Source organism: Talpa europaea (assembly GCF_964194135.1).
Source record: "Talpa europaea genome assembly, chromosome: 9".
Lineage (NCBI taxonomy): Eukaryota > Metazoa > Chordata > Mammalia > Eulipotyphla > Talpidae > Talpa > Talpa europaea.
This window is the reverse complement of record NC_140076.1, coordinates 8,479,062-8,491,524: the sequence shown is the minus strand read 5'-3', so window position 1 is coordinate 8,491,524 and position 12,463 is coordinate 8,479,062. Positions and strand designations below refer to the sequence as shown.

Below are 12,463 nucleotides of genomic sequence, written 5' to 3'. Positions count from 1 at the left end.
TGGGCTGCGAGGCTGCCCGCAGTCTCTGCAGCGCCGGTTTGTTCCCCGGCCGCCAGCGAGGGTCCCACAAAAAAAAAAAAAAAAAAAAAGATAATTGCATTAAGTATTTAATATCCAGCTTGGTGAATTTTTCACAAGCTGAACACATCCGTATAACCAATATCAATAAAGAGACTTTACCAGTACCCCAGGAGCCTCCCAGAGGTTATCAAAGGTAACCACTATTCTCGCAGCAACAGAAAGTTATTTTTGTCTAGTTTGGTATAAGTATGGTCATGCAAAACATCTTCCTTTGCTCAGTGTTATGTTTGAGAAATTTATCCATGTGTGTAGCTGTGGTTCCTTGCTGTTTAGAATTCTGTTGTATGAATGTACCACAATTCATTCAATTTGTTGATGGGCATTTGAACTGCCTGGATCCATTATAATGTTTCTATTACAAATATTTCCCTACATTTGTTATTTTCGCAAGTTAAGCCTATTCTTGGAGCCATTATTATCCTAAGTGAATTGTGTTATGTAAAAGCTAGAAAAACTAAATCCACATCTCCAGATTGTTCTTATTACTTTTTACAGAATCCAGGGCTAGTTTTCCTGAACCTGAAGTTTTGAATCATTGTTTTCCGGCCCAATCCTTGAGTTAGAATAGTTGTTGGAAAGCAGGTGTCCCAGTTTTATGGTTGTATCAGAATTGAGCCATCACTCTGGTTTGCAGTGGAGAGAAAATGTGCAACCAGAAAGCTGTAGGAATGTGTCAGGTTAAGGTAGCTCACAATTTTGTGTTACTGCTGAAGAGCCGATGTCATATGCAAGGCCTAAAAGAGATCATGAATAGTTTGGGTGTACGTGCCCAAGTTATTTCAGAGTTACTGATGTTTGCTTCTTTCCCATATAGCTGACAAGTGGAATGTCATGGCCAGCTCCTCAGACAGTGAAGATGACAGTTTCATGGCAGTGGACCAAGAAGAGACTGTACTGGAAGGGACAATGGAGCAAGATGAGGAGCCTCACCCAGTATTGGAGGTTGAGGAAACGAGGCATAATAGGTCCATGTCTGAGCTGCCAGAAGAAGTACTGGAGTATATCCTCTCCTTTCTTTCACCCTACCAGGAACACAAAACTGCAGCCCTTGTTTGCAAACAGTGGTATCGACTTATCAAAGGTACTGTGGAAAGTGGGATGGTTTTGTTATTTATTTAAAGTTTGCTTGATTTATGTTTAAGCTCCCAATTTCATTTTCTCTTTTCCCTCTTAAATTTATTGTAGTCCTCAAATTTAGTGTTAAACCATCAACACTGGGGCATTTGCCTTCTCTTTATCCTGGGTAGGGTTATAAACAGCTTGAATTCATACTATAGTATTTGTTGTAATTTTCGGTTTTAGAATGAGGAGTCTCTTTCTGTAAATATATTTTTAAAAGATTTATTTATTTATGCATACAAGAACTGGGGTACAGGCCAGAGGTGTGGGGAGTGAGAGTATTCACCAGAGATAGAGTGGGGAGCAGCAGAACAGGCGGATCTACTGAAATATACTGCTGAGGGGAGCAGCGGGCAAGACAGGAGAGTCTGCCGCTCCATATGGGTCAGCTCCCTGGCTGGGGATCGAACTCCTGCTGCAATGGCTGGCGATAACCCCTGTGGGGCTAGGGAGGCCCTTGTTCTGCTCTTTATGAAGCTCTTTTCCTGTCTTTAGAGCAGCGCATGGGGGCACATGTGGGGTTGGCAGGGCATGCACTGCCTGGTTTTGCCTCTGAGCATGGGCCAGGCACATGTCTTTCACGTTTTAAAGTCAATTTCTCCTTTTCCCCCTTCTCCATTTTCTAATCAAGATTTCAACTTTAGCTAAATGTTGAGGTTACTAGTTGGACTATATTTTTAATTAAGAGAACAGTTTAATGGCTTCATTCCACTGAGGAATGAAGGACCCATTTTTAAAAAAATTTTTTTTTTATTTATGCATATAAGAACTGGAGTGTAGGCCAGAGGTATGGGGGATGAGAGGATTCACCAGAGACAGGGCAGAACAGGCAGATCTACTGAGGTACACTGCTGAGGGGGCAGCAGGCGAGACAGGAGAGAGAAGGACCCATTTTTTGACTGAAGGTGACTAGGCCAGTGGAATAATCTTTGATAAAAGCAAGGGTTGTACCAACCTGTTCTTTCCTGGCAATGAAACAGTCAGAGATATGAGAGAGAAAAACCTTTAGATCAGAATATTTTAAACCTTTTCCTTACACCAGGATTGTTCTCATGGGAGTAGGGTGGCAATGGCCTAGAGTCCCACCTGGAGGGCTGAGGACCAGCAGTGTTGGAAATGCTTGCTGGCCCCGTGCCTATCATAACTGCAGTACTGGTAATGCACAGCCTGTGCTCCCCTTTGCTGAGGGACTGGATCTTCAGGGAAGATTGACTCCCTAAAGTGTGGAAATTAATTATTTCACTTCTAAAATAGAGGTAGAGGAACCACAGATGAGGGACTGATCTAATCAAATATGTGACTTTATTCATAGGTTTTATTTGGCATTCTTGTCATTTTTTTCTTTTTCTTTTTTCTGAGAGAGAGGGGTGGGGGGGGGATACTTAATCCAAACTCATAGTGTTGGATCTTCTAGGGGACATCACTGCCAAGTCAGCTTTTTTCCTTTCAATCATTATATATCTATCTCTTGTTCATTATTGCCTTCCTTCAATTCAACATTGCAGATATGTAATACTTACTTTACCAGTGAATAATTAGCAGTACTGTCATACACTAATCATGGCCAGGTCTTTTTCTTAACATTTCAATTCTTTTTTTTTTTAAGATGTATTTTATTTATGTATACAAGAACTGGGGTATAGGCCAGAGGTGTGGGGGGTAAGAGGATGTACCAGAGACAGAGTGGGAAGCAGAACAGGTAGATTGAGAGAAATATACTGCTGAGGGGATCAGCCGGTTAGTCAGGAGAGGTCTGCTGCTCCATGTGGGTTATTTCCCTAGCTTGGGATCGAACTCATGCTGCAGTGACTGTCGATAGCTTCATACTGCTGAAACTTAAACCTTTGCGCCACCAGGCCCAACATTTCAATTCTTAACTGTGAGTTCAACCAAGGGATAGTGATCATTGTGGGAAAACAAATGTACCATGATCCTGCTTAAGGATTCACTAAAGTAGCATCAATTCAAGAACGTACATTCTTTCAAAAGGTAACATAAGTGGCTGTACTCAAAATTTTGCTCTTTTGAGGGCCACATTCTATGGGCTTGTACAAATGTTTAATGACATTTTCCACCATTATAATAAAATCTTTCACTTTGAAACAACAGTTCCTAATTATGAATTATTTCATAGCCCAGTGTAAGCTAATTATTACCACTTTGTTAAACATGGAGAATGCTCTGTTGCCATGGTTTAGCTAGATATTTATTGAACACCTGTTATATTCTAGACACCATACTCTTTCTTGCAGTGCTAAATGATCTCCAGTCCCTTTGTTTTGGAGTAAATAATATTAATTATCTTGATGTATTGCCACATGATGTGAAGGGGAGCAGAGATAGAGTGTGAGTTAATTTTGTAACCTTAATCTTCCTGAACCTTGGTAAAATGAAAGGATTTGAAATGATACTTTTTCTTTCTTTAAATGAAAAATCAGCAGCCTCACTGGTGGCGCAGGGGTTAAAGTCAGTGCTATCAAGCTACTGGCAGCCACTGCTGCATGAGTTTGATCCTCGACCAGGGAGCTGACCCACATTGTGCAGCAGACCTCTCCTGTCTTGCCCGCTGCTCCCCTCAGCAGTGTGTCTCAGTAGATCCGCCTGTTCTGCTCTTCGCTCTGTCTCTGGTGAATCCTCTTACCCCATGCACCTCTGGCCTACACCCCAGTTCTTGTGTTCATAAATAAAAATATTTTTTAAAAATGAAAAATCAAAGAAATTTGACCTTCCTCAAGGAAACTTATGTCTTATAAAAGTGATGACAGTTTTAGTAATTTAAGTCACAAGTGAAGTGTCCTGGTTGAGGCATTTGTTATTTTTGTCTTAGGTGTAGCCCACCAGTGTTATCATGGTTTCATCAAAGCTGTCCAAGAAGGAAACATTCAGTGGGAGAGTCGGACATACCCTTATCCTGGAACCCCCATCACTCAGCGCTTCTCACACAGTAAGTGTTACTGTGAAAGCAGATCCCACCCTGCCTTTGGTCAGATTTCCAAAAGCTACTCTGGAGGCATGTATTTTGTCTGATTCATTAATGAAGAGAATGTAAGGTGAGGGTTTATAATAATATTACACTCAGAATTATAGAAGAGCATGAGCCTAAATATGTTGTAGGCATTTTGGTGTAATTTTATATTCTGCTTTTTCATCATTTTTTCCCCCTATTATCTCTGCTCTGAAGAGCTCAGAGCGTTGTCCTTAGACGTCTGATATTATGAGCGAGGAATCGAAGGCCAGGGTTACCGCAGGTGTTCCTGAGCCCCTGCTGAGGGGGTAGCAAGGATTCAGCACTAAGCCTGAGGGTGACTATTTTAACATGGCCTGTATTCAGGAAACACTGAGTTTGACTGGGGCCATACAAAAATTCTGAACATGAAGGGTATTGATTTTAAAATACAAATATAAGTAGTAATATTATAAATAAAATGTTCTGGAAAGTAGACATAATTTAGAGTTTTTGAATTATTCTGGAATTAACTCTTTTTAATTGATTTTTGTAGACACCATTTTATTCTATTAGTGATTGATATACTACCTTCATCAAAGTGAGTCTGAGAGGCAATCAATCTTAGGCCAATAAAGGTGTATTTATTAGTGGTTTTACATAACGAAAGTTCATTAAGGTAGGGGGAAGTTGTTATAATTGCTGATTTAATTATTGTATTACTGCTCTGTTTAAAAGCCTTCACATGGGCCTCCCCAGTGGCGCAGCGGTTGAGCGCTGGGTTGCGAAGCTGCCCGCAGCCTCTGCAGCGCTGGTTCGATCCCCGGCTGCTCCCCGGCCACTGGAGGAGGGTCCTGCATGGCGCGCAGACCTTTCCTGCCGCCCGCTGCTCCCCTCAGCAGTGTACTTCGGTCCTTCTGCCTGCTTTGCTCCCTGCTCTGGCTCTGGTGAATTCTCTCACCCTCCCGCACTTCTAACTATATCCAGTGCTTGTATTAATAAATAAATAAATCTTAACCCTTTGCACTCCGAACCATTCTGGACATTGGCTACCAGGTACTCGACGCTACTTTGCAGTGGAAACGTGCATTTACAGACCCTCGTATTATTTAGTATAATTTTGGAACCAAGTAACATATTATAATGATATTGGACTTATATGAATTGGGTGACATCGAGGAATGCATATTTGCAAAAAAAAATATTTTGTTTATAATTTTGTACAGTATGATAAGTTTTGTAACACTCCCCAATATGCATTGCAGGCTGATTTGTGCATGTTTGACATGTCTGTATAGAGGTCTATCTGGAGCTCATCTTCACTACTACTTGTGTCATGAGACTCATTCGTGGTTGGACGCTTTGCCATTGTTCTAATAAAAAATATGAATAAATGCATGGGTTGAAAATTTCTAATTGTTATTACTAACTGACAAGATGATATTTACCAAAATAGCTTTCACCAAACAATTTATTCACTAAGAAAAGAATCACTTTTCCGATTTTCTCCTTGTTAGATCTGTGTGCACTGCTCGAAGCTTCAAATCAAAACGAGCTCAGCTTTGAAAATCTTTTCCTCCAGATGTAGACTTGTTTATTTGTAATTATATATCTCACTATACAGTGTGCACTATGTTCGAAAACCGACCTTTCTTCTACAAACTCCCCTTATCGCTCTTTTCAAGGGGCGTCGCGAAGTGCTCGGACTGTCGTGAGCACGCATCTCACGTTCTCGTCCGACACAAAACCCGCTGACATTTCTTGTATATATCTTAGTAATTTCACGATATTTTGATATAATTTCTTGTGCCATTTCAAGATAAAACTTCGGGGAAACATGCATGTCTCAAAAAGTTGCTTTGAAATAACTCAATTTCCCGTAATCACTAATAAATTGCAATGTCCCCTGAGAGGGGACATCCGAGAGATATGCTAAAATTCCGATGTCCCCTGAGAGGGGACAGCAGAGTGCAAAGGGTTAAAAAAAAAAAAAAAAAAAAAAAAAAACCCTTCACAGCCTGTCTACTGCCTGCAGGATAAAATCTAACCTTAGTCTTACATTTGGAATTTGATCTTTGTCTGAATTTGCCATTTCATTTCCCTACTTTCTCAACATCTTTCTTCTTTAGCAAGGTGCCACTTACCTGTACTGCTCTCTTCCCCCTCAGAGTAGCCCAAACACTTAGCAGGGGGCTGCCTCTCCTTGAAGACATAGGTGGAGTTCTAGCTCCTTCATTAAACTTTTTCTCAACTCTGGCCCACTGAAAAAAATTTTCCCCTTCAAGCTTACATAGGTATTGTTTGGAATATTAATTTGGCACTTCACTCACATTGTCTTTCATTGTTAGCTTATAGGCTCTGTGTGTGTGTGTGTGTGTGTACTCTATTTTGAACTCTTGAGTGGAAGGAGAGTGTATTGGTTATCCATGCTGCATAAAAATTACCAAACTTACTTTGAACATTCGTTATCTCGCATAGTTCCTTGTGGTCGGGAATAGAAGTGGCTTAGCTCGGAGGTTCTGACTTGGGGTCTCTCATGAGACTGCGGTCAACCTATCAGCCACTTTGTAGATACCTGAAAGCTTGGCTGGCCCGGGGCGTCTACTGCTGAGCTCACACCAGTTTTGTTGACGGGAGGCTTCATCTTCTTACTACAGGGACCTCTCTGTAGAGCTGCTCCCTTCTTGGCAGCTGGCTTTCCATAGAATGACAAATCTGACACAGAGACAGATACTAAGACCAAGGTGTCTTTTACAACCTGATCTCTGGAGTGAATGCCATCTTTTCTGGTCTATTTTATTGGTCACATGGGGAAGCGAGGCTCACTGGGGACCATCTTGGAGGCTGGCAACTCCACAACATATGAATACTCTATATTTTCATATCCAGAGGAGAGTTTGATAAATCTTTATGACTCATCATTGCCTATGAAATAGATCCGATGAACAGGTCATACTTTTGCAGTGTTTCCCATTTTCTTCCAGGAGCAATTTTTAACTTGTGCTGTTGTAAACTCCATTGGGCAGTGGATCTCACCATGTGATTCATTTGAGGAAGAGGGCATCTGTGAAACCCTTTCAGGGGATCTGTGAAATCATGGGTAGTTTTGTTTGCTTTTTTTTTAAACTGAGTATGTGATAGTAAAGAATGCCGTGGTGACAAGATAGATGAGCCCCTGCTGTGATTCATGCACAGTGGTTTCACCAGCATTCTTTTGCATTATTAATCCCTTCTTCTGCTGCTGCTATTAGTAATTATAGTAGTGGCAGTAGTGTTATTATAATTATAAAAACAGTTTTGATAGAGTCTTGCATGTTTTCAGGTACCCACACACCACACTTTGACAATCCCTGGAATAGGTGTTTAAATGAATCCTTGCTGAGACTATTGAATGCAATTATGTATTGGATCCAGTATTTATTGCTGAGGAAGGTGACTTCAGTTACTGACAGAAAATTGGTATAAGTAGTACAGTAAGTCCTGAATGTCATCCATAGGTTTTTGAAACTGTGACTGTAAGTGAAATGATATATAATGAAAGCAGGTCTTCAAGAAATGTCATTTCCTTCAGTGTCAGCAAGTACTGTTTTTTTTCTCTTGGACATTATGTCAAGGCATTATTGAATGAAACCATGTTACTCAAAGACCTGCTGTAGAGATCAGGTTTCTAAAAACTGAAGATTTTTTTGACATTTTTGAAGCAAGCAGTTTTAAAACCCTAAGTGGGGGAAATTAAATGAATCTGGGTAAATAGAAGCCAGAATAGGAAATATTCAGGGGTGAATAATTATAGTAACAGTTCAACTCTCTGATAAGGGAGGGAAAACAATTTTTTTAGTTAACTGGCTTTTGGGAAAAAAAAAATCACCACAGAATAGAGGCAGTTGCTTGAAGGGGAAACTAAGAGGCCATGGGCAGTGTAAGCTCACAGAAGCTCAGGGGGTGGTGGGCCTGATACCTCTTTTTACTTAATTTTTTTTTCATATGCTCACTTGAAATCCATGAAAGCATGCATTGGATGGTCTTTCTCTCTGTCGCCCCTTGATCTCGCTCCTGATTCCTTCCATCTGTTTCTGTATGTCATGTAACTGGCCACCTGGAGAGGACTGATGATAAGGGAACAGGGCTTTCAAAATTCCTTACATTTCTTTCTCTTCCTGCTCAGTGCGCTTCCCTTAAGCTCAGTTGTTTTTTTTTTTTCCTCATTCATGTGCTCGAGGTCCATATTTCTAATTCTTTGCTCCTATCGCTATCTAGATGTACAGATATTTCATATTGAGTCAGCTACAAGTGGACCTCAGAAGTTCCCCACCCCCAATTTTCTCCTCTCCCTAGTTTAGTTAATGGCATCATCATTCTCTCAGTTACACAAGCCTGAAATCTTGGGTTTATCCTTAATTCCTCTCCATTGCTTCACAACAAAAGCCAAGTCCTACTGATTCTGTTTTGTCTCTGTAGTTTTTCTTATATCCTTCTTTTCCCATTACTCAAATTTATAATCTAGTTGGTTCATCTTTCTTGAATCTTCTCTGAATGGTCGTCTGGCCTTTCCCCTTTCTTTGTCTAAACCAGACACCATTGGCAGCCATCTCTAGAACTGGGGACAGTGCACCTCTTAGGGCGTCTGGAAACATGCAAGGTCACTGCACGTTGTCTTGACTGGCGAGGACTACATGCACGGGCCGGGATGCTAGTTGTGCCCATAGCAACAGGAGCCCCTGTTGGCAGACACTGCAAGTCTGAAACATAAAACCAACTTTGTCATTTTTCTGCCAAAAAAATTTCAGCCTTTCTGCACTGCATGTACAAGTTTTCACTCCTGTGGGCTTTCAAGGCCCTGCTTTCAGCCTGACTCACCAAGTACCTTTCCATAGACAGACTCCACCCACACGACACTCCTGGTTATGTCTTGGTCTTTCCTACTTCGTGGCTTTGCTTGGATGCCTTGATTTCATTTTCTTTCTCTCTTTCCCTCCCATTTCTTTTTCATCCCTAGACTTGTTCATCCCTATAGCATTCCCCTGTGTTAACTGACTGAAACTGTCCTCTTCTCTAAGACCTATTTCAGAGATAAAGCCAAGAGCCACCTCCACAAACTACTCTCAAGTTCCCCACCAAGGAGATTAAGCTCTTTTTTTTTCATCTGCTTGTGCTCCCATAACACATTCTTCATACCTTTTGCTTATTGCTTATTACTGTCTTTTTTCTTTTTTAAAAATTGTAATTACCTGTATAAAGGAGGCTGCATGCAAAAGGAGAACGTTGGTCTTGGGAAGCATGTTCCTTGGCTTTTCTGACCCACAATTTCCTCATCTGTGAAATGTATATGACAAATTCTATCTCTGCCACAGGGTTTTTGAGAAATTTAATTGAGGAAACACAAAAACATGTTTTAAATTGAAAAATGATAGGGGCCTCCCCGGTGGCGCAGCGGTTGAGCGCTGGGTTGCGAAGCTGCCCGTGGCCTCTGCGGCGCCGGTTCGATCCCCGGCTGCTCCCCGGCCACCGGAGGAGGGTCCCACATGGCGCTCAGACCTCTCCTGCCGCCCGCTGCTCCCCTCAGCAGTGTACTTCGGTCCTTCTGCCTGTTCTGCTCCCCGCTCTGGCTCTGGTGAATTCTCTCGCCCTCCCGCGCTTCTGACTGTACCCAGTGCATGTATAAACAAAACAAACAAATAAATTAAAAAAAATGCCTCTATTAAAAATAAATAAATAAATAAATAAAAATTTAAAAAAAGAAAAATGATAGGATGATGATGATGTATCTTCCACCAGACTGTTTTCTTCTTCTTTTTCTTCTTCTTTTTAAAGATTATTTGTGCATACAAGAACTGGGGTATGGGCCAAGGTGTGTGGGGGGGGGAGAGGATTCACCAGAGACAGAGTGGGGAGCAGAACAGTCAGATCTACTGAAATACACTGCTAAGGGGAGCAGCGGGTGAGTCAGGAGAGGTCTGCTGTGCCATGTGAGCCACCTCCCTGGCCGGGGATCGAACTCATGCTGTAGTGGAGGCCCCAAGACTGTTTTCTTCTTGAGGGCAGGTGGGTTCCATGTCTTAGATATCTGTGCACCTTCTACAACACCTGGTTCATAGCGGATACCTATTAAAATCTGTGGAATTAGGTATAACAAAGATACGGGCAGTAAGGCTTCTTTCTTTTGTAAATGTCTAGGTCAAAAAAAAAAAAAAAAAAAGGCAAGGGAAATGAAATGAAGCCATTTCTCCTAGGTTTTTGGTGAGTGTGTGCATGACCCATCATGCAAGCCCCAGATAGTGGATGTCCTTTTCAGACTGATGTAGGGGCCCGTTGAGTTCCCGGCACCATGCATTGAAAATCATTTTACAGTTTAAGTTCCAAATATGGTCAAGTCATTCCACACACATGCTCATCGCGCGCTTGCAGTAGCCAGCAGGCCCAGACTGGATAACCAGCCTTGCTTGTTCCATAGTTATATAATTACAGACCTTATCAAATATGCCCTGGCTTGTAGATGTGAGGCACATGACAGAATAGTCTCTGAGCATGGGATAAAAGCCTGGAGATTTTTCCCTGGAGACAAGTAGGAAAACAAAAGAGAATTTAACTTCTGAAAATGTAAAAGTTAAGAGTTCAGTAAACATTTACTGAATTACCACCAGGCACCATGGAAAATATGAAACAACTGGAAGACCATTCACTCGCTAGGGTTGTGATGTAGTAGGGAGTATTCAGAGTGCGAAGAACAGTGTGCTGGCTGAGTGTAGCTGGGACTGTTTGTCTTTGAATAGGAATTACTAAATATTAACTTGAGACCTGTGTCTTGCAGTGGTTGTCCATGGTGCAATCAAACCCATTTCAGAAAACTTGAAGAGATCTAATAATTGGAGTACACATTTTCACTGTTATTTCTTAGCAGAGTACTCAGGATGTGCTGTGAACTGGAACTTTTATATAGCATATTCCAATGATTTAGATGTCTGAGAGGAAAATGTTCTGTTTTGGGTGGAGAACTTTGATAAAAGGGAAATTACTACTTGAGCACTGGTATTTGCTCAAATTCTTAATATTTTCCTAAAAGGCCCATTGAACTTGTCAGGTCCACCCACCCCTCATACCAGCATGTAGGTGTCTTAAATAAAAATAGACAATAAACCAAGTTCAGTAGGATGCTCAAAATTTTTGATTTTGATGTATACAAAATGTAATACATTTTGATGTATTATTGATGGTTATTTTCTCATTATATCTGAATTCTAAACATAGCTACCTAACCTGACTCCTTTCCTTTCCCAGCTTCTTTGATAGTCAGCTGCTGGACATTGAAAATGAAGTGTGTGAACTTGTGGTTTCAGTACCATTAGCTTTGTCTAGTTTAGGCTGTGCCTTCCTCTTCCAGAAACTTTTTTTTTTTTTTTTTTTTTTTTTTTGCTCATAACGAAGCAGGAAAATGCCTATTGCCTTATTTTAGTTTAGGATTAAAATACATGTGGTAAGGACCTCATGGGGCCCAGCTGCTGGCTGGGTTTTCAATCCAAATAGAGAAGAAGAATGTTTGCTAACTCTTTGAAAAATAAAGACACTGTGCTCTTTTGCTACATGAGGAAGCAGCTGCCAAGAGTTGATCTTTGAGGAACAGTGAGACATAAATGAGCCCTTGACTCAGTTATGAAATCATGGGCTTGTCATATTAAACATTGTTATAATGGGCATTAATTAAGGTTTCAGAAGCCATAGGACATTACTAATTTCTGTTCTGGAGGTATGGATTATCAGGAGGAAAGGAATGTTCTTTTACATCTGGCACAAGTTGGTTCAGTTCAGAATTATCCCATTTGTTAAAACAGCTAGTTTTAAACAGGTATGAGAGGACTAAGAATTCTGAAGCTCAGCTCCCTTAGTGAAGATAAAACGTGTTTCTCTAATGTCATCTAGCCTGATCCTTCGTTATTGACAGTTCTTAACAAGTGAAATATGAGCAATGGAATTTCATAGGATTTTACCTCTTAATAGATTTTCTTGTTGGGATGTAGATTAAAAAAAAGATCCAGATAGGGGTTAGGTGTTATTTTCAAAGGTAGGGAAAGTCAGTGAAGGGTATAAGAGAGTTTAAATCTTCTTATACCAGTGTAGTATATTTAACTCTGGGACTATATTAAGTATTTTGTAGCTATGAACCAGTTGATCATTGCCTGGTATTTCTTCACTTCTCTAAAGTCTTCGTTATTTTGAAAAATTTGCAGCTCCATTATTGCACAATGTCAGCAGCAGATGAATTGGATTTACTCCCTCCACGGACTGAGATTGTTGGATATAAGTGGCTAAGCACACTGTTTTTTA

The 12,463-nt window shown here is 40.8% G+C and overlaps 1 protein-coding gene across 1 annotated transcript in view; it reads left to right on the top strand.

Moving 5' to 3' along the window:
- Positions 1–897: 897 nt before the first annotated feature.
- The window catches only part of FBXO42 (F-box protein 42), a 46,654-nt gene continuing 35,088 nt past the window's right edge, over positions 898–12,463 (top strand). The window contains exons 1-2 of the mRNA XM_084243004.1: positions 898–1,162; positions 4,028–4,144. Of these exons, the coding sequence (XP_084099130.1) occupies positions 913–1,162; positions 4,028–4,144 (367 nt within the window). The 5' untranslated portion in view covers positions 898–912. The remainder of the gene's footprint in view (positions 1,163–4,027; positions 4,145–12,463) is intronic.